Genomic DNA, 23,107 nt, shown 5'->3' with positions numbered 1-23,107 from the left:
TTAAAGTTTCTAATCAACAGTGACCTACCACTAAAAAAGGAAGTGATGAACTTCAATTTTTTTGTTGTTGAAGTTCTTTTCAGTTGCTATCTTGGGTTTGCATTAAACTAAGAAACTGAATAGGGGTGTCAATTTGGTCACGCCTCTGGTGCGGCGTTAAACCAGGCTGAGCGGTAAATTTTGCACCCGCAAAATTAATCAGCTGGGCCCTGAGTGTGGGGTGGAGTGCTGAGGGAGGTCCTCTTTTAGGGCGCGAGGCCGGCTGAGCAAGTGAAAATCCCGAGCTAAACAGCCGGCTTCGGAGCACCGTAAAGGAGGCCTGGGGGCAAGAAAAACCTGGAAAAACACCAAAAACATTCCCAATACATTACTCACGCCACCACAACATAAATCGCAACCAAAAAAAACAATCACACTTATCTGAGGTCAATATTACTCACCTCACTGCAGCTACAGCTCGATCCACCAGGGGGCGCTGCATGGCGCAAAGGGTCGGGCGCGAACCAAGTATCGAGCTGGTGTCACAATCAAGGGCATGGCACACCGGCTCGCCTCTCCCGGGCGGTAATGCTCCGCGCCCCATCGATACCGGCACCGAATGTCCCAGCACGACGCTGGAAGCTGGCTGCCCGGAAGTACTTACCGCCACCATTGTTAAAAGGGGCGACAAAAGATCGAAAATCTGGCTCAAGGTTTGTAACATAACAATAGCATAAAATTAGTAAATGTATCAGATAATTATCAGATAATTATTAAAAGTAGCATTTAATATGTTTAAAATGTGTCTACCTTCTCTGAACTGCCTCCAATGCAAGTATAGCCCTCCTTAAATAAGGAGACCAAAACTGTACACACTACTCTAGGCCTCACCAATACCCTGTACACTTGTAGCAGGACTGCTCTGCTTTTATACTCTATCCCCCTTGCAATAAAGGGCAACATTCCATTTGCCTTCCTGATTACTTGCTGTACCTGCATACTAACTTTTTGTGTTTCATGCAAAAAGACCCCCAGCTCGCTCTGTACTGCAGCATTTTGTAATTTTTCTCCATTTCAATAATAATTTGCTTTTTTATTTTTTCTGCAAAAGTGGATAACCTCACATTTTCCCATGTTATATTGGTGGGTCAGTACCTCTCTGAGCAGCCTACAGTTTGACAATGGCATTATTTTATCCCTTTAGCAATCAACAGATGCACTGTTAGCCAAGTTTGCTGATGATACAAAGATGGGTGGGAAAGCAAGTTGTGAGGACACAAAAAATCTGCAAAGGGATATAGACAGGCTAAGTGAGTGGGCAAAAATTTGGCAGATGGCAGATAAAATGGGAAAATGTGAGGTTATCCACTTTTGCAGAAAAAATAAAAAAGCAAATTATTATTGAAATGGAGAAAAATTACAAATGCTGCAGTACAGAGAGACCTGGGGGTCCTTGTGCATGAAACACAAAAAGTTAGTATGCAGGTACAGCAAGTAATCAGGAAGGCAAATGGAATGTTGCCATTTATTGCAAGGGGGATAGAATATAAAAGCAGATAAGTCCTGCTACAACTGTACAGGGTAAAGTAGTGTGTACAGTTTTGGTCTCCTTATTTAAGGAGGGCTATACTTGCATTGGAGGCAGTTCAGAGAAGGTTCACTAGGTTGATTCCTGAGATGAGGGGGTTGACTTATGAAGATAGGTTGAGTAGGTTGGGCCTATACTCATTAGAGTTCAGAAGAATGAGAGGTGATCTTATTGAGATGTATAAGATAATGAGGGGGCTCGACAAGGTATGTGCAGAGAGGATGTTTCCACTCATAGGGGAATTTAAAATAAGGGGGCATAGTTTTAGAATAAGGGGTCACACATTTAAAACTGAGATGAGGAATTTCTTCTCTCAGAGGGTTGTAAACCTGTGGAATTCTCTGCCCCAGAGAACTGTGGAGGCTGGGTCATTGAATGTATTTAAGGTGGAGATAAACCGATTTTTGAGCGATAAGGGAGTAAAGGGTTATGGGGAGCAGGTGGTGAAGAGGAGCTGAGTCCATGATCAGATCAGCCATGATCTTATTGAATGGCGGAGCAGGCTTAAGGGGCCAAATGGCCTACTCCTGTTCCTATTTCTTATGTTCTTATATTCTGTTGTCTTCTTCATTATAGATCTCAGTGCCCATTAAAAACTACTTCCTGCTTGGAATATTGTGTGGCCTTGTTGTGTATAATTTCAGTGTGGTCTACATTCCCTTCCCACTTGCACTCTTTAAGAAGTTACTGAACATAAAGCCCACTTTGGAGGATCTGAAGGAACTGGACGCTGAGTTGGAGAGGTAAGTTGCTAAGTCTGCGGCAAGTTGTTTGTAGAAAGGTCTTCATGCTGTTTCAGTTCACCTCTTTCTGTAATGAAATATCCGGTACAGCATTGGGCACAATGTGGGACAACATTGCTCCACAGGAAATCATAGAAATATACAGCACAGAAGGAGGCCATTTTGGCCCATTGTCTCCACGTCGGCCGACAAAGAGCTATCCAGCCTAATCCCACTTTCCAGCTCTTGGTCCGTAGCCCTGTAGGTTACGGCACTTCAAGTGCATATCCAAGTTCTTTTTAAAGGTGGTGAGGGTTTCTGCCTCTACCACCCTTTCAGGCAGTGAGTTCCAGACCCCCACCACCCTCTGTGTGAAAATATTTCCCCTCAAATCCCCTCTTAGCCATCTACCAATTACTTTAAATCTATGTCCCCTGGTCGTTGACCCCTGCTAATGGAAATACGTCCATCCTGTGCACTCTATCTAGGCCCCTCAATTAGGTCTCCTCTCAGCCTCCTCTGTTCCAAAGAAAACAAACCCAGCCTATCCAATCTTTCCTCATAGCTAAAATTCTCCAGTCCAGGCAACATCCTTGTAAATCTCATCCGTATCCTCTCTAGTGCAATCACATCTTTCCTGTAATGTGGTGACCAGAACTGCACGCAGTACTCCAGCTGTGGCCTAACTAGTGTTTTATACAGTTCAACATAACCACCCGACTCTTGTATTCTATGCCTCATCTAAAAAAGGCAAGTTTTCTGAATGCCGTCTTAACCACCTTATCTACCTGGCCTGCTACCTTCAGGGATCTGTGAACATGCACTCCAAGGTCCCTTTGTTCCTCTACACTTCTCAGTGTCCTACCATTTAATGTGTGTTCCCTTTCCTTGTTAGCCCTCACACTTCTCCGGATTGAATTCCATTTGCCACTGTTCTGCCCACCTGACCAGTTCATTGATATCTTCCTGCAGTCTACAGCTTTCTTCTTCATTATCAACCACACAGCCGATTTTTGTATACATCTGCAAACTTTTTAATCATGTCCCCTACATTGAAGTCTAAATCATTGATATATATCACAAAAAGCAAGGGGCCCAGTACTGAGCCCTGCGGAACCCCACTGGAAACAGCCTTCCAGTCACAAGGTTGAAATGAGTAACAGAAACAGGAGGAAGACAAGGTCCCAAGGTGAAAGGACACTGCGATCGATTTACAAGTCCCAGATCAGCTGCAGACCAGTTGATCCTTATACTTTGTCCAAAGACTTTTGGAGGAGAGCTAAACATTTTTCTAAATGTTGGGCTCTCTACATTCGTCTGTAAATATTGCAAAGATGCTGAATATAATTTTTGCTGAACAGTTATCACAAATCCATAGAAGTGTAGCAATTAAACAGCTAAATCAGGCACAAGAAATCTTCCACAGAAGCTTGACTCCAGAAAAGCTATTGCCTCCAGTTGTCTAGGCGATAAAGTTCTCAAACCTTTGCTCAAGGAACTAGCCCTAGTTCACCTGTCTCAGGTGAAGTAGCCCTATGGCAGTGTCTGTTTCTCTAGTGCCTCTTTCAAGTGGTCATTCTTTAACGTGCAACAATAAGACAGTGAGTTCGCTGAGCTGCAGGCTCACAAGGACCTTCACAGCTGAAGTGTCTTCATTGTCACTCGCCTCTGAGTCAGAAGGTTGTGGGTTCAGGTGCTACTCCAGGGACTCGAGCACAAAAATATCTAGGCTGACACTCCAGTGCAGTACTGAGAGAGTGCTGCATTGTCGGAGGTGCCGTTTTTCGGATGAGACGTTAAATCGAGGCCCCGTCTGCTACCTCAAGTGGATGTAAAAGATTCCATAGCATTATCTCAAAGAAGAGCGGGGGAGTTATCCCTGATGTCCTGGATAATATTTATCCCTCAATCAACATAACAAATAGATTATCTGGTCATTATGACATTGCTGTTTGTGGAAGCTTGCTTGTGCACAAATTGGCTGCTGCGTTTCCTACAATACAACAGTGACTACACTCCAAAAGTACTTAATTGGCTGTAAAGTGCTTTAAAACGTCCAATGGTCGTGAAAGTCACTATATAAATCCAAGTCTTTCTTTTTCTTACAGCATCTGCACACATGCAAATCAAGCAAGGGGTCACTGAATAACGATCAGGTGTAGGAGACCTGGCCAGTTTATAGTTACCCTTTCCCTCTGACCTTCTATTGCCTGAACTGCTATTGCTCTGACCTTTCCGAGGATACTCCAATAGTTTGTATCTTTGACTTTTACTGATCCAGTTTTCTGGGCCAGTAACTTTGAGAGAAGGATGATTAGTTACACACATTGGGCTGGATCTTAACATAAAACATAGAAAATAGCAGGAGTAGGCCATTCGGCCATTCGAGCCTGCACTACCATTCAATATAATCATGCAACTTCAGAACCCCATTCCTGCTTTCTCTCCATACCCCTTGATCCCTTTAAGCGTAAGGGCCATATCTAACTCCCTTTTAAATATATCTAACAAACTCGCCTCAACAACTTACTGTGGTAGAGAATGCCACAGGTTAACAACTCTCTGAGTGAAGAAGTTTCTCCTCATCTCGGTCCTAAATGGCTTACCCCTTATCCTTAAACTGTGACCCCTGGTTCTGGACTTCCCCAACATCGGGAACATTCTTCCTGCATCTAACCTGTCCAATCCCGTCCAATCTTGATGGAGCAGGGCATCTCATGGCATGCGCCATTTGTTCGACTTTTTTTTGCACTTTCAGCCCGAAAATATTTGCGCCGTAACTTTCTGGACGTGCAAACTGATAACGACACGGCAAGGGCAATCTGGATCCTTCGCGAACGGCAGGACCAGCAGTGTATTTCTTTAACCATTATATTTTAGGATTAAGAAAGAAACAGAGGAACGACAGAGAAGGTGGGTGAAGTAAAGTCAAGTCAGGTACTGAAAGATAACTAAAGAGAGGAATAGAAAGATTGCACAAAGAGAGATCTCCAAATCCTCTGAACTGTCTGGACGACTTGTGCATTAGTAATGGCGTGCGTCATTAACCCGCCGTTATTTTTCCTGCAAGATCCGGCCCATTAAGCCCTTCCTGGTACAGTCTCCGCCATGTCCTGAGCTACATATGTCAGTCAGCTGGGGATACGTATTCTCGGCAGTTTGCGGAAATACTCGGCAGTGACCAGTTTTAGCCGAGCTACCCTCAGCAGAAAAGAAGCCAATAAATAATCCAGCATTTTATTTCTGTCTAAAGAAAGAAAGAAAGACTTGCATTTATATAGCGCCTTTCACAACCTCAGAACGTCCCAAACTGCTTTACAACCAATGAAGTACTTTTGAAGTGCAGTCACTGTTATAATATAGGAAATATCCCACAATACTTTTACCAGTCTAATCGGTTTTACTGTAGTTTGTGGTGTTTTTAGTGAACCTATTCAGGGACCTTCTTTACATTCCTGGTTGTTTCCAGCACCCTGCAGTGCATTCTAGACGGTGACGAGGACCAAGATCTGGGCATAGACTTTGCTGTGAGTACAAAATAATTTCTTTAAGCCAGACCGCAATGGAACAGCTCGATTCAACTTACACACAAATGCGAAAACTATGGGCTAATAATTGCAGCCTCACCGGGTGCTTACAATATCAATTGAGGGATAAATATTGGCCAGGACACCGGGGAGAACTCCCCTGCTCTTCTCCGAATTAGTGCCATGGGATCTTTCACGTCCACCTGAGAGAACCTCAGTTTAACGTCTCATCTAAAAGAGGGCACCTCTGGCAGTGCAGCACTCCCTCAGCACTGCACTGGAGTGTCAGTCTAGATTTATGGGCTCAAGTCCCGGGAGTGGGACTTAAACCCACAACATTCTGACTCAGATGCGAGTGTGCTACCCACTGAGCCACAGCTGACACTGCGGGATTTTGGGATGTCCTGAGGTTGCATAAATGCAAGCCTTTCTTTCTTTCAAATAAGAACATAAGAAATAGGAGCAGGAGTCAGCCATTTGGCCCCTCGAGCCTGTTCCACCATTTAATAAGATCATGGCTGATCGGATCATGGGCTCAGCTTCACTTCTCTGCCCGCTCCCCATAACCCTTTACTCCCTTATCACTCACAAATCTGTCTATCTCCGCCTTAAATATATTCAATGACCCAGCCTCCACTGCTCTCTGGGGCAGAGAATTCCACAGATGCAAGTATATCCTTCCTTAAATACGGAGACCAAAACTGTACGCAGTACTCCAGGTGTGGCCTCACCAATACCCTGTAGAGTTGTAGCAGGTCTTCTCTGCTTTTATACTCTATCCCCCTTGCAATAAAGGCCAACATTCCATTTGCCTTCCTGATTACTTGCTGTACCTGCACACTAACCTTTTGTGTTTCATGCACAAGGTCCCTCTGTACTGCAGTACTTTCCAATTTTTCTCCATTTAAATTATCATTTGCTTTTCTAATTTTTCTGCCAAAGTGGATAACCTCACATTTTCCCACATTATACTCCATCTGCCAATTTTTTGCCCACTCACTTAGCCTGTCTATATCCTTTTGCAGATTTTTTGTGTCCTCCTCACAATTTGCTTTCCCACCCATCTTTGTATCATCAGCAAACTTGGCTACATTACACTCAGTGCCTTCATCCAAGTCATTAATATAGATTGTAAATAGTTGAGGCCCCAGCACTGATCCCTGCGGCACCCCACCAGTTACTGATTGCCAACTGGAAAATGACCCATTTATCTCGACTCTCTGTTTTCTGTTAGTTAGCCAATCCTCTATCCATGCTAATATATTACCCCCAACCCTGTGAACTTTTATCTTGTGCAGGAACCTTTCATGTGGCACCTTATCGAATGCCGGTTCTTGGTGCGCAACGCACATGCGCCGAGAACTGGCTTTTGAGATCTTCTAAAATTTCTTTGGACAGATCCAATACATCCCCACAGGAAGGACATCCTCGTGGCATAGATTGGGCTATTTGCCCAGCGAATGTCCTTCAAAATCTTACGCCTGGTAAAAGCAGGCGCATAGTCTACTTTTACCAGCGTAAGAGTTTTAAAACATAGAAAAATGTAATTTAATAATTTGTAATTTTTATATTTAAAACTCTGTCCATCAAGGTAAGTTAATTTGTAACCCAATTAAAACACACTAAAAAAAAATCCAAAATGTTTTTTTTCTAAAACATTTGATTTCAATTAATTTTAAATATGTGAGGTGTTTATTTATTGGGTTATGTTTCTTGTTTTTGGGGGGTATTCACATTGATAGTAATGGGAGTTCGTACAAATGGAGTTCCAATTATTATCAATGAGAATACTACATAGTCCATGGTCCAGGCGCATGTGATTCCAGGATACACATACGTACCTGGTAGACATGTACACTGGACTGCGAAACTAGGCCTCCGACTGGAATCCTACGTTACTCCAGGACTACCAGGTATTTCCGTAAAATATTTTCAGGTCGGAGGCGTTTATCCGAAGGAAGCTTCTGACTGCAATTTCCCCCCCCCCCCCCGCCTTATTTTTGAATCATGCACCTTAAATATTCATTCCCTCCACCACCGGCGCACCGTGGCTGCAGTGTGTACCATCTACAAGATGCACTGCAGCAACTCGCCAAGGCTTCTTCAGCAGCACCTCCCAGACCCGTGACCTCTACCACTTAGAAGAACAAGGGCAGCAGGCGCATGGGAACAACATCACCTGCAAGTTCCCCTCCAAGTCACGCACCACCCTGACTTGGAAATATATCACCGTTCCTTCATCGTCGCTGGGTCAAAATCATGGAACTCCCTCCTCATCGGCACTGTGAGAGCACCTTCACCACACGGACTGCAGCGGATCAAGAAGGCGGCTCACCACCACCTTCTCAAGGGCAATTAGGAATGGGCAATAAATGCTGACCTTGCCAGCGACGCCCACATCCCACGAATGAATAAATTATTTACTTCGTATCAGTAAAAGATGCATTGATAAAATCCAATTTGCAGTCTCAATCAGTTTAGACAGATTATACTTCTATAACACTTTCCACGTCAAAAGTTCTCCAATCAATAAAGTTAAATCCTTGTCAAAATAGTAGCATGGGATCATAGAATCAATGAATGATGCAGTACAGAAGGAGGCCATTCGGCCCATCGTGCCTGTGCCGGCTCTTTGAAAGAGCGATCCAATTAGTCCCACTGCCCCGCTCTTTCCCCATAGCCCTGCACATTTTCTTTTTCAAATATTTATCCTATTCTCTTTTAAAAGTTGGTATCGAATCCACCAACCTTCAGGCAGCGCATTCCAGATCATAACAATTTGCGGCGTGCATCTTTTTTTTCCTCATCTCGCCTCGAATTCTTTTGTCAATTACCTTAAATTTGTGTCCCCCGGTTACTGATCATTCTGCCACTGGAAACAGTTCCTCCTGATTTTGAACACCTCTGTCAAATCTCCCCTTAGCCTTCTCTGCTCTAAGGAGAACAACCCCAGCCTCTCCACATGACTGAAGTCTTTTATCCCAGGTACTATTCTAGTAAATCTCCTCTGCTCCCTCTCGAAGGCCTTGACATCCTTCCTAAAGTGCGGCGCCCGGAATTGACCACAATACTGCAGCTGGGGCCTAACCAGTGTTTTAGAAAGGTTCAGCATAACTTCCTTGCTTATGCAGTCTATGCCTCTGGTTGTAAAGCCAAAGACTCCGTATGCCTTTAACTTGACCTGCCAGCTTTAAAGACTTGTGAAACATAGAAACATAGAAAATAGGTGCAGGAGTAGGCCATTCGGCCCTTCGAGCCTGCACCATCATTCAATGAGTTCATGGCTGAACAAGCAACTTCAGTACCCCATTCCTGCTTTCTCACCATATCCCTTGACCCTCCTAGTAGTTAGGACCACATCTAACTCCTTTTTGAATATATTTAGTGAATTTTCCTCAACAACTTTCTGTGGTAGAGAATTCCACAGGTTCACCACTCTCTGGGTGAAGAAGTTTCTCCTCATCTCGGTCCTAAATGGCTTACCCCTTATCCTTAGACTGTGACCCCTGGTTCTGGACTTCCCCAACATTGGGAACATTCTTCCTGCATCTAACCTGTCTAAACCCGTCAGAATTTTAAATGTTTCTATGAGGTCCCCTCTCATTCTTCTGAACTCCAGTGAATACAAGCCCAGTTGATCCAGTCTTTCTTAATATGTCAGTCCCGCCATCCCGGGAATCAGTCTGGTGAACCTTCGCTGCACTCCCTCAATAGCAAGAACGTACACTTCCAGCTGTCTTGGTTCCTGAAACTCCCCCCGCCCCTTAACATTGTACCATTTGGTTTAACTTGCCTCTCCCCATTCTTCCTATCACAATGAATCTGTGCACTATCAGAAGCGATTTTCGTCAGCTGAACGTATTGAAGGAAACACAATAATGATTAGGACCGAGAGCGCGAAAGGATATTAACTGACGCTTTTTAACGTAGATTTCCTGGGGCGGGCAGGAGGTCGAACTCATTCCAAACAGCAATAACCAGCCTGTGACTAAAGAGAACAGGTAAGTTAGAAGTAAACAATGGAGTTACAATGGAGTCAGTATTTAGAGTTTTAGATCTGTTATCCCCGTCCTTTGTCTTTCTGCCCACTCAGTTTTTCAGGCTCTCAGGCCTGATAAACATAGGCCTCTAAACTTGGCACATGTTGCATCGTCTGTCAATGTGGTCGAGACTGATTTCAATCGGCCTAAGGAGGTCGGGGAGGAATTCTTCCCCCTTTATCAGCCCTAAGGGTTTTTTGTCCCGCATTTCTTTTTGCCTCTCCCAGAAGATTGCATGGCTATTGAGGGGGGGTCAGCGGGGAGGGGTGTGGGAGAGCGGGGGAATTAGGAAGTGTCTAGCCACAACGCTGCAGGCATCATGTCTGTTGGGCAGGCTTGATGGGCCAACTGGTCTTTTCGCCCCAGTCATTTTCGTGCATATGTTCGTAACGCTGCCCATGTGTACCAGGCGTTGAGTGGTCTCGAACCAGCCAAATAACCCCAGCCTTCTGCCAGCCCTTCTGAGGTCTGCTCCAGTCATCCGGGGATGCTGCGCCCCTCTGTAATGTATTTGCTTCGTGGGTTCTTTGCTTAAGAATTCGTAGCAACACATTGCTTTTAAGAACTAGTTGGTTTATGAGCAAAGGTTTAACAATCACATTACACATTATCAGTTCATCCAACAGGCTCACAACCACCTGCCTCATTGTGGATCCCCCAAACCCAACTGGCTGGGGTTTTATTGAGTCTTGTGAACATCACGTGACTGGCTAAGCCACTCCCAACTCAACAGTTCAACAAACCTGTGAGCATCCTCATAGGTGAATACATTACACCCTCCAACGCCCGAAACCCGCCCCCTCACCCCTCTGCCAGCAACCCAGCCTACTCAGAGCAGAAGCCCTCCCACGAGCTACAGCGGGTCTGTATTTAAAGGAGGCCCGATCCCGGTTCTGGTTTGGGCCTCCCAGCGCCAGCTTCGAGCGGGCAGCACAGCCGCACGGCTGACTTCCTGCCCATTTGCGGCGAAGGTCAGAGGTCGGCCCCCGTCCCCACCAACAGCTTTAATATCATCGAACTGCTTTACGGTCGGTCTGTTTGCATTGAATTTTCTGGTTACATTTTAATGCTGCTTTCACCTTACAATCAAAGGGAGGAATTTGTGGAAGCTTACGTGAAGTATATATTCACAACGTCAGTCAAGAAACCCTTCGATGAGTTTAGAAGAGGATTCTACAAAGTTTGCGACAAGGAACTAATAAAATTCTTCCAGCCTCAGGAGCTGATGGACATACTGATTGGAAGCGATGACTATGACTGGAATGTTCTGGAAGAGGTTTGAAAACTATTTACACTGTGATCAGGAATGGCTCCCCCTCACCTTACCTTTCGAGGGCAGTCGCTGTGGTAATGTCGGAAAACGCGGCAGGCATTTTGTGCACAGCAAGGTCCCACTGACAGCAGTGAGATAGCAACATTTATGTAGCGCCTTAAACGTAGAAAAACATCTCAAGGCGTGCTCAGAGAAGCGTGATAGGCTTATATTTGTAAGATGCCGAAGGATCTTCTGTGCTGTGTGATTCTATGAACACCCTGGGAGATCCACTACTACAATTTAAAAGCATTAGTGTGACAATATAAGGATTTGAAATACAACAACAACTTGTAATAATATATGTGCATTTAGCATACTAAAACGTCCCAAGGTGCTTCGCAAGAGATTTTTATGAAACAAAATTTGACACCGAGCCACATAAGGAGATATTGGGGCAGATGGCCAAAAGCTTGGTCAAGGAAGTAAGTTTTAAGGTGCGTCTTGAAGGAGGAAACAGAGGTATTGAGGCGGAGAGGCAATTCAAGAGCTTTGCGTCTTGGCAGCTGAAGGCACGGCCACCAATGGTTGAGCGATTAATATCTGAGTTGCTCAAGAGGCCAGAATTAGAGGAGTGCAGATACCTTGAGGGGGTTATGGGACTGGAGGAGATTACTGAGATAGGGAGGGTCAAGGCCATGGATGGAGTTGAAAACAAGGATGAGCACTTTAAAATCGAGTCATTACTTAACCGGAAGTCAATGTAGGTCAGCGAGCACAGGGGTGATGGGTGAATGGGATTTGGTGCGAGTTAGGACACAGGCAGCCGAGTTTTGGATGAACTCAAGTTTACGTAGGGTAGAATGTGGGAGGCTAGCCAGGAGTGCATTGGAATAGTCAAGTCTAGAGGTAACAAAGAAAGGGATGAATGTTTCAGCAGCAGATGAGCTGAGGCAAGGGATGGAGACGGGCGATGTTACGGAGGTGGAAATAGGCGGTCTTAGTTATGGTGTGGATTATATGGTAGGGAGCTCATTTCAGGGTCAAATGTGACACCAAGGTTGCGAACATACAAGCATATCCTGGAATGCTTGATCGTGCTATGTTACGTTATGTGTCTGTAAAATACTAATGATGTTTTATACAACAGAACACAACATATGAAGGGATATACAGCAGAACACATCCAACCATTCAGATATTCTGGACAGTGTTCCATGAGCTGACTTTGGATGAGAAGAAACTTTTCCTCAGTAAGTACCTCACTGAGCTACGGTTACATCACAGACTTGAGATGTAATTCCAATATGCACTTCCTCAGTGAACTTCCCCCACAAGGCCTCTCTCTGCCATTCAAAAGAAAGCCCCTTACCCAGCAGTTCTATCCAGATTCCTCTAAGTTATCCAAGAGAAGCAGAGCAGAAAGCTTTTACACCTGCCTGTGAACAGAACCTGGACCTACATGAAGCAATGTGATAGGGTAGATACAGAGAAGCCATTTCAGCCAATTCAGAACAAGGCGGCACCATCTAATAATGAGAGCCAGGCCATTTAGGCCCCTAGAGGTCTACATATTGTAGTACTGCATCAGCGTGTTTCCTTCCTCCCCTATCCTCTACTCTCTCTCATGCCTCCAAGAGGGAGCTGGACCGGCTCTTGACTGGGGCAGCGATTGCATTATATAGAAGGTAAGAATCATAGAAATTCACAGCACGGAAGAAGGCCCTTTCGGCCCATCGTGTCCAAGCCAGCCGACCAAGAGCTACCCAGCCTAATCTCACTTTCCAGCTCCAGGTCCGTAGCCCTGTACGTTACGGCACCTCAAGTGCACATCCAAGTACTTTTTAAATGTGTTGAGGGTTTCTGCCTCGACCTCCCTTTCAGGCCGTGAGTTCCAGACCCTCACCATCCTCCAGGTGAAGAAATTTTCCCTCAATTCCCCTCTAAACCTTCTACCAATTACTTTAAATCTATACCCCCTGGTATTGACTCCTCTGCTAAGGGAAATAGGTCCGTCCTATCCACTCTATCTAGGCTGCTCATAATTTTATACACCTCAATCAGGTCTCCCCTCAGCCTCCTCTGTTCCAAAGAAAACAAGCCCAGCTTATCCAATCTTTCCTCATAGTTAAAATTCTCCAGTCCAGGCAACATCCTCGTAAATCTCCTCTGTACCTTCTCTAGTGCAATCAGATCTTTCCTGTAATGTGGTGATCAGAACTGCACGCAGTACTCTAGTTGTGGCCTTACAAGTATTTTATACAGCTCTTGTATTATATGCCTTTATAATTATCTTTATAGAGAACATTTGGTCCATGTGATCTCCTAGACTGGTTTTAATTACCTGAGGGGGTCGGAGAATACTTATCCAGTTTATTTTTTCCCTGACTGACCCTGGGTTTTATCTCTGTTTTTTGGCCAGAGATTACATTGCTGTGGGGGTCGGGGGATGAGGGTGAAGGGGCAGGTTAGGAAGTCTTTAATCCTGATGCATCAGTCATCATGGTGTGGGGCAGGTCTGATGGATCGGCTAGTCTTTTCCTGCCCTTCAATTTTGTATGTGTGTATTTAGAAACAACTACATATGTGGAATATGTAACGTCACTGATTCGGTTGTACAGAGAGTGCCGTGTAAGCACTCAAAGCTCTTACATAAGAACATAAGAAATAGGAGCAGGAGTAAGCCATCTGACCCCTCGAGCCTGTTCTATCATTCAATAAGATCATGGCTGATCTGATCTTGGCCTCAACTCCACTTCCCTGCCCGCTCCCCATAACCCTTGACTCCCTTATCGCTCAAAAATCTGTCTATCTCCACCTTAAATATATTCAATGACCCAGCCTCCACAGCTCTCTGGGGCAGAGAATTCCACAGATTCACGACCCTCTGAGAGAAGAAATTCCTCCTCATCTCCGTTTTAAATGGGCGACCCCTTATTCTGAAACTATGCCCCCGAGTTCTAGATTCCCCCACGAGGAACAACATCCTCTCAGCATCTACCCTGTCAAGCCCCTTCAGAATCTTATACGTTTCAATAAGATCTTTCTTCTAAATTCCAATGAGTATAGGCCCAACCTGCTCAACATTTCATCAAAAGACAACCCCTCCATCTCAGGAATCATCCTCGTGAACCTTCTCTGAACTTCTCTTTTTTTCCAGCGTTTCTCATTGGAACGGATCGTATTCCGGTGATGGGAATGCAGAGCGTGAAGATAAAGATTTTCCCGTGCCATCTGACTGAAGACGATTACCCGGAGGCAAATGTATGCTTTTCCCTCCTGAATCTCCCAGAGTACACCAACGCTGAATCTCTCAAAACCAAACTGGTGAGAGCTATTAACTCGAAGCGAAGATTTGACAAATTGTGAAGCACGCTGACAGTCAGAGGAAAAGGGCAGTGCATGTCATCTGGAGCCAGTTTCAACTTTCAACGCTGCAGTGCCCACCACTTGTACCATCCCCGCTGATCACGGATACCCGCCCGTATCGGACAAATGGCGCTAACCATTTGCCATTACCACAGTCGTCAGTTACAGAGGCGGTGCTTAAACCGTATTAAGCCCGTCAGCTATTTCGGAAAGTTCAAGCAGCTGTTGGCACTTCGTTAAAATGCGTTTCCTGTCATTACGTCCCGCCCCCTTCAGCTGGAACTGACCGGACCCCTGAGTAAATCAGCCCTGTACAACTCTCCAACACTACAGGTGACACTGACCAGGCCGCTATCTCTCTCTCTCGCGTTTGGATCATCATTGTGTAGCGGAGAGCCGGAGCATGAAGGTTCCCTACATGTTTTTTTGAGAAATTGTTAATACAAACAGCAGACTGGTGTATCAACAGGGCTGACCATGAAATTGACATGAAATTCCCTCCGTGTTTTTAAAAAGATGTCTTTGTTACAACAGCCTCCGTGTACAGCGAGCAAATTGCTTTGACACCAATGCCCCCAGTATAAGTGGTGGGGACTGTATTCAGTATCATGGAGGTCGTGCTTTATTTTGGAATCTTCCATTTGGCCATTACGCTCCCGATCCCTACTAATTCATAGATGCACTTAATGGGGAAGCTGGATAAACACATGAGGGAGAAAGGAATAGAAGGATATGCCGATAGGGTTAGATGAAGAGGGATGGGAGAAATTTTGTGTGGAGCATTAACATCATCATGGGTCGAATGGCCCGTCTCTGTGCTATACTTTCTATGCAATTCTATGCAATTAAGTCGTCTCTGGTAGGCTCCATATAACAACCAGTGCAGCAGTCAAAAAGGGTCCCAATTTACTCAGCGAGTGGTTAGGATCTGGACTGCACTGCCTGAAAGGGTGTGGAGACTCAATCGTAGCTTTCAAAAGGGAATTGGATAAGTATCTGAAGGAACAATATTTCCAGGGCTACGGGGGAAAGGACGGGGGAATGGGACTAGCTGAGAGTCGGCACGGGCACGACGGGCCGAATGGCCTCCTACTGTGCTGTAACCATTCTATGATTCCATTTTATCACTCTAAAATTTCAATTTAGAATTGTTCATATTCACAGGGCCGAGTAGGTAAATGGAATACCCCGCAACTGAATCACCTCCCTTCAGTGGTTTTATCTTTTAATTCCCCTTTGCCCACCCCACCCATTGCCCCGAGCAATGCTGGACACGAGGCAGGTCTTCTCCCTCCTCTGCCATGCCGAGCGGCACACGAGGCGACCTATTTCATCCACTGCCTTTTACAACCAGGAGATGGCGCTCTAGGTTGTTTCCGTCATGAAGGTCATTTTCTCTGTGGGCAGGTCGTTACGCCTGACCCAAAACCCTGTGACAGAACAACCGGCGAGATACCATCGGGTGGGGTGAGGGGAGGGGGTTGCCACTCTGCTCCCATCGGACACGAGCGCCCCCGCTGGATGCCAACCCAGTAATCAGTGCCTCCTGCTCCCCGAGGCTGTCTGGAGTGGAGCTCGAACCTGGAACCCACCCGACTCAAGAGGCGGCAATGCGACCACTGAATCCCCAGGGACCCCTTCCTGAGCAATAAAAGATTCATCTGCGGGACACCTCTGGGGTGATGCGGGGGGAGGGGGAAAATCTTAGAGGGCTTTAAAAATAAATAGTGTGTTTTTTTAGTCCATTTTCTTTGAATACTTTTGTTCATTAGTTAGAAAAATATTGATTGGAAAAAGGCTGTTTGACTGGGTGAGGCGGTTTGGAGACGGGAGGTCATGGGGTGAAACCTCCAGCAAAACGCCCAATCAGAGTTGACAACCCGATAGATTATGGATCGCACCTGTAGTCAAAATAAAAATGAGGCAAATATCTGTGATTACTAGTTTAAGAGTTAATGTACTTTGCAACCTGGTATAATAGGTTTGAAGCACAGAACTGCTGAGAATCCATGTGACACAAATAAAGTTTAAAACCCTCTGTTCTCTTTCCTTCAGTTCTACGTAAAGTACGAGGCCGCCAACGTGCCATCGAAATAATTAAGAGGAAGGTTATTCATATTCGTGATGAATAACGCGGACAGGCAAAGACCCTCTGGTCCGTCGAGCCAGTCCCACACAATTGCGATAATTTGTGTATCACAACATACATACTCCACCCCATCCCCAAACCATGTGATCTCCTAGGAGAGGGAAAAAAACAGATTAAAAAAAAACCAAGCCAATTTGGGAAAAAAAATCTGGGAACTCTCCAACCCATCTAGGCGATCGAAACAAGTCCTGGAGATCACTCTGGCCTTGAATTCCCTGCAGTAGCTACCTTAAGAGGTAATCTCTGCCGCAGCCAGAAACCAATCCAGCTTTTACTTGAAGGAATTCAGCGAGTCTGCATTCACCACATGAAATGGCAACTTGCTCCAGAGGTCTGCTATTTGCTGGGAAAAGAACCACTTCCTGACGTCTAACCTAGATCTAGGCCTATACAACTTAAATGTGTGACCCCTGGTCCGGCCTAACCTATTTAATTGAAATAAAACTGTCAGCTGGAACACCATCTATTCCCTTCATTATCTTGCTGGAGCAGGGAATCCCATGACGTATGACGTTAGTTAGACTTTTTCTGCACCCATAAGCTCAAAAATGTTTGCGCCCGAAATTGCTGTGAGTGCAAAGGGACATCTGGGGCCCCTGTGATTGGTGGGATCAATAGTGCATCTCCTGAACCAATTCAAGTTAACGGTTGAGAAATAAACAGAGGCCCCACTCAAAGGAGGGTGAATTAGAATCAGGAACAGAAAGAGAAATAAAGAGAGGGGAAGAAAGACCGGATTAAGAGAGAGAAGAAGAAAAGAGATAGAAAGGAAAAAGAAGGAAAAAAGTTAAAATTTGACATTTTTAAAATCCCCTACAACAATTCACTACCTGAAGGAATGAGACTCCACAGTTTAAATTGTTCATTTTATGGGCCAGAGGTGTTGATTGGCAGTCATTAACAATTATCACCTTGTTAAAAGGGTCCGTACGCTATTAATTGTTAGACTTTCTGTGCCGAGTTTAATGAACAATCAATGCGCAAATCCATCAAGTTCTTAAAAATAACAGGGAGGCTGTGGGCGAGATGCTGTTTGTGTGAAGGAAACGGCGGAGCGGCACAAATCGACCAGAAAGTTCCAGAGATTTTAGTGTCAGCTCTCACCTCTGAGTCATAAAGTTATGGGTTCCTCCAGGGACTTGAGCCCCCCCCAAAATCTAGGCTGACACTCCCAGTGCAGTGCTGAGGGAGTGCTGCACTGTCGGAGGTGCTGTCTTTCAGATGAGACGTTAAACCGAGGCCCCGTCTGCCCTCTCAAGTGGACGTAAAAGATCCCGTGGCACTGTTTCGAAGAAGAGCAGGAGAATTATCCCCGGTGTCCTGGCCAATATTTATCCCGCAATCAACATCACCAAAACAGATGATCTGGTCATTTTCACATTGCTGTTTGTGGGAGCTTGCAGTGCGCAAATTGGCTGCTGCGTCTCCCACATTACAACAGTGACTACACTTCAACTTACTTCATTGGCTGTAAAGTGCTTTGAGACGACTGGTGGTCATGAAAGATGCTATATAAATCCAAACTGTCTTTATTTGTACTCACTGTCGATCTCTAAATCCCCTGAATTTGCTGGTCGAATTCCACATCAATAACAGCGGGTGTCACTCATACACAGTTATGAATGACCTACTTGGTTTTTCACCAAGTGCCGGCCCATTGCTTTGCAAGGAAGGTATTCTATTCTCGACTGCTTGTAAAGCTCTTAAAAGTACATCTCTAGCACACACAGGAAGCAAAAGAAAGAACTTTCATTTATAGGGCGCCTTTCGCAACCTCAGGATATCCCTAAGTGGTCAACAGCCAATCAAGTACTTTCTGAAGCGTAGTCACTGTTGTAATGTGGGAAACACGGCAACCAATTTGCGCACAGCAAGCTTCAGACAACTGGCAATGTGATAATGACCGGATAATTTGTTTTTTTGGACAGAATGCTGATTTGTCACAGCACCCCGCAGGCTGTCCGAATTCTTCTCTGTCCATTGGATGTCCCTTCGGACTGCTCCCCCCCCCCCCACCTCTTCCAATTATCCAGTGCCCCCGGGGCAGCATGGGACCCAACTTGCACAACCTGCTGCAACATCATCAATTTGTTTTTTTAGTGATGTTGGTTGAGCGCTGAATATTGTCTAGCATCTGGGTGAACTCCCCTGCTCTTCTTTGAAATAATGCTGTGGGACCTTTTACGTCCATCCGAGGGGGCAGATTAAATGTCTCGTCTGAAAGACGGCACCTCCAGCAGTGCAGCACTCCCTCAGTACCGCACTGAAATGTCAGCCTGGATTTTTGTGCTCAATGCTCTGGACTGTGACTTGACCCCCAAGACCTTCTGACTCAGAGGCACAAGATCTGCAACAGTTTATGACTATTCCCTCTTGGATGTGTAAGCTCAGTTTCCAGTTTCCAACTAACATATTACTGGAGTGCTGTCAGAATGATAAAAGGTAACTGAAAGTGAAACTGAATCTGAAACCAGATTACTGACGAGGAAACACTGCAGCAGAAGGGATCCACTCTGTTAACATTAAGGAGCAGCAGAGCTATGACTCAGCTTTAATATTGGGCTCAATTTTACCCCAAAACAATGGCGCATTTCTACGTCGATTTTTCAATGTGCGCTGCTTTTTCTTAACTCATCAGAAGGTTTTTCGGGAGTGGTCACATACGCGAGAAATTTTTGGAGGGGCAAACTTCCATAATTGACAAAAACTGGCGCAGACATCGGGTTACGCCCCCTATGACAAAAAAAACCTAAAAATATTGTAACTAACTCAGTTACACCAGTGCAGATTCCTTGGGGAAAACTTTAATTTAAAAACTTACACCAAAAAAAAGCGGCGCGCGCCAAAATAACGGCGCAAATCACCGAGGAAAATTGAGCCCAATGTACTTTGTTTGTACAGGGCCTGGACCCGCTGGTGTTTGGAACGTAGAACCCTACGGGGGAAAATTCCGTTGTGCCCGTTTGGGGGCAGTAGCATCGCAAGACACGAGACTTTGCGCCAGGCACATAAGTCTCGCCTCTCGCGACAAATTGGGGTTGCCGCCCCCGAAAGGAAGGGAAGCGCAAAGTAACGTGCTTTCTGGGGCGCTAGCGGGGCAGACGCGTTGGGAGCGGGTCGCGTAGCGCTGCTGCGTAGAGAGGGATCTTCCCTTCATTAAAGGGAACGACCCAAGCTGCCAACGCTGCAGTATGAAAATGGGCCCTCAAATCTGCCACCAAGCTCATGGTCTGCAGGGCTGCAGTGATACCCGCCCTCCTGTATGGCTCAGAGACACGGACCGTATAGAGTAGACGCCTCAAATCGCTGGAGAAATACCACCAACGCTGTCTCGGCAAGATCCTGCAAATCCCCTGGGAGGACAGACGTACCAACTTTGGCGTCCTCGACCAGGCCAACATCCCCAGCATCGAAGCACTTCAACCACTCTCTGTCCCAACTGTGAGAGACTGTAATTCCCGTATTGGACTGTTCAGCCACCTGAGAACTCACTTTTAGAGTGGAAGCAAGTCTTCCTCGATTTCGAGGGACTGCCTATGATGATAAAAATGGGCCTACCTGGACCAGCGGGGAGTGGGGTTGCCATGCCAACAGACCGGCTCTCCAGCAGAGGGCCGGGCTGACCAATCGTGACGCGGACCCCACAGTCAAAGCGCCCATCAGGGGGCGCACCAAACCATCGGGTAATTATTTTTTTACAACCAACGCACGTCCCCTTTAATTATTGGCCCGTGAGCGGCCTCCGCCCGGTTCACGCCCCCTGAAACTGTTGCTGGCATTGCCTGTCGCAGCTTCAGGGGACGATACCCAAATTAGGGTCCGGGGCACCGCGTACTGTGATGGCATCGTCATTGCCGGGGCAGCGGGACGCTACGGGTTACCGCCGCTGCTAAACTCCCGCGGAATTTAGCGGGAGTCGTTAGTGGCGCCGTGCCCAGGCACAAAGTTGTTTGCGCCTCGTTGGCGCCCCCAGGAGGCACAAATGGTCCGAATTTCTAGGCCATAGAATTGTACAGCACAGGAGGAGACCATTCAGCCCATCGTGCCTGTGCCGGCTCTTTGAAAGAGCTCTCCAGTTAGTCCCACTCCCTCTACTCTTTCCACATAGCCCTGCACACTTTCCTTTTTCAAGTATTTATCCACACCTTCATGATTAATGATCTAAATAAGGTCAAATCGCCATTTCATTCATTTTTTGCTACTGTTCATTGATCTACTTTGGAGGGTTATCACTATTCAATGCTGCTCTGAACACAGACAAACGCTCCATTAACATTTGAATTTATATAGCACCTTCTGCGCAGTACAATGTTCCAAGGCGCTTCACAGTAGTGTAAGCAGGCAGATATTGACACTGAGCCAAAGAAGGAGATCTTAAGGTGGGTGACTAAAAGATTGGTCAAAGAGGTATGGTAGCATAGTGGTTATGTTACTGGACTAGTAATCCAGAGGTCTGGGGAACTTAAAATTAAATTAATTAAATAAATCTGGTCTAAAAAGCTAGTATCAGTGATGGGGACCTTGAAACTACTGTATTATCGTAAAAACCCATCTGGTTCACTAATATCCTTTAGGGAAGGAAATCTGCCGTCCGTACCCGGTCTGGCCGATATGTGACTCCAAACCCACAGCAATGTGGTTGACTATTAGCAGCCCTCTGAAATGGCCTAGCGAGCCACTCAGTTGCATTCAAGAAGACCACCAGCTACTTGAGGGCGATTTGGAATGGACAATAAATGCCGGCCTTGCCGGCTTCGTCCTTGTCCCGTGAATGAATAAAACAAAGGTGGGTTTTAAGGACTGTCCTAAAGAAGGAAAGAGAGGTTTAGGAAGGGAATTCCAAAGCTTAGGACCTGTACAGATGAAGGCCAAAAGTGGGCGAAGGGACTGGGGGATGCACAAAAGGCCAGAGTTGGAGGAACACAGAGTTCTCGGGAGGGCTGTAGGGCTGGAGGAGGTGGCAGAGATAGTGGTAGGATTTGAACGCAAGGATGATAATTTTAAAATCGACACGTTGGTGAATTGGGTGCCAATGTAGGTCAGCGAGCACAGGGGGCGATAGTGCACGGATACAGTAGTGTCCTTTAAGTACATCTATTATTTACTCGCATTCACAAGCAAGGGAGAATATGACTAACGCCCCCTCACTACCCCCAATCAAGCTACGCCATTTAATTTTACCACAGTATTTTTTTCTCTCAATTTTGATTTAGTCTCTTGAGGTGCACCTAAAAAGAAAAGAAAAAGATTTACATTTATATAGCGCCTTTTCACCATCACCGGACATCTCAAAGCACTTTACAGCCAATGAAGTACTTTTTGAAACATAATCACTGTTGTAATGTGGGAAATGCAGCAGCCAATATGCGCACAACAAGCTCCCACAAACAGCAATGTGATAATGACCAGATAATCTGTTTTAGTGATGTTGATTGAGGGATGAATGTTGGCCAGGACACCAGGAATAACTCCCCTGTTCTTCTTTGAAATAGTGCCATGGGATCCTTGACATCCGCCTGAGAGAGCAGACGGGGCCTCGGTTTAACATCTCATCCAAAAAAACAGCACCTCTGACAGTGCTGCACTCTCTCAGCACTGCACTGGAGTGTCAGCCCAGATTTATGTGCTTAAGTCCCTGGAGTCGGACTTGAACCCACAACCTTCTGACTCAGAGGCAAGTGCGCTACCCACTGAGCCACAGCTGACACTAGAGCCATATCAACATATTGTGGTCATGAAGATTTTCACCTAGAGGAACAGCTGGGCCAACAGACCCAGACATAACACAAGAAAAACCCCAGTGGTGGAGAGTTTTGGGAACCATAGGTCCAAAGTTTACTGTTCCTCCCAAGTTTATTACACTTACCATACCTCAAATTACCATATACTGTATCCCAAAATTATACTTACTTAAAAAAATTCAATCTAATTTGCATTTGAATTAACCAACGCTTGCTGCTTCCAGCGTCTCCCTATGGATACTGTTCCATAGATTGACCACTCTCTCACTGAAATATTGGGCTGGATTCTAATGGGGAAGGTGGGTTTGGGGCGGAGGGGGGGGGGAGACGGTTGGGTAACCCGAGAGAAGGGATTTCCCGCAGGCCCTGACGAATGTAATGGCAGGGCCCAAGTTGAATGGGAATCCCCTATTGTCCACCCGCAGCCAGCCAGATGGAGAGGCTCTGGGTGGGTAGGCATACGACACTAGGTCGCAGAGAGGATAGAGGGAGGGATCATGGGAGGGGGAGGCCAGGGGGGAGAAACGGAGGAGCATGGGTGGGAAGTTTGTGAAGATATCACGGGCCAAAGGAGCAGGAGGGGGCGTATTATAGATCGCAGCCGCAGGAGCGGGGTGGCAGGGAGGTCTCGTGATGGAAATTGGACGCCTGGGGGTAGAGCATCAGAGGCCTGGGGGAGGGGGAACCAGAGGCCTGGGAGTGGGGCATCGGAGGCCTGGGGGAGGGGGAACCAGAGGCCT

At 46.0% G+C, this 23,107-nt stretch overlaps 1 protein-coding gene across 2 annotated transcripts in view; it reads left to right on the top strand.

Moving 5' to 3' along the window:
* The window catches only part of LOC139250140 (probable E3 ubiquitin-protein ligase HERC6), a 79,701-nt gene extending 63,287 nt beyond the window's left edge, over positions 1-16,414 (top strand). The window contains exons 18-23 of one of the 2 annotated variants that reach the window (XM_070872688.1): positions 2,144-2,310; positions 5,759-5,816; positions 9,747-9,817; positions 10,949-11,132; positions 12,259-12,361; positions 14,269-16,414. In XM_070872688.1, the coding sequence (XP_070728789.1) occupies positions 2,144-2,310; positions 5,759-5,816; positions 9,747-9,817; positions 10,949-11,132; positions 12,259-12,361; positions 14,269-14,477 (792 nt within the window). In that variant the 3' untranslated portion in view covers positions 14,478-16,414. Of the gene's footprint in view, positions 1-2,143; positions 2,311-5,758; positions 5,817-9,746; positions 9,818-10,948; positions 11,133-12,258; positions 12,362-14,268 lie in introns of those variants that run through there. The other variant, XM_070872689.1, reaches the window with a different exon arrangement.
* Positions 16,415-23,107: the final 6,693 nt, after the last annotated feature.

This window comes from Pristiophorus japonicus, chromosome 2, assembly GCF_044704955.1.
Source record: "Pristiophorus japonicus isolate sPriJap1 chromosome 2, sPriJap1.hap1, whole genome shotgun sequence".
Classification (NCBI taxonomy): Eukaryota; Metazoa; Chordata; class Chondrichthyes; family Pristiophoridae; genus Pristiophorus; species Pristiophorus japonicus.
Note: the sequence above shows the minus strand (reverse complement) of the source record. Positions and strands in the feature narration are given on the sequence as shown.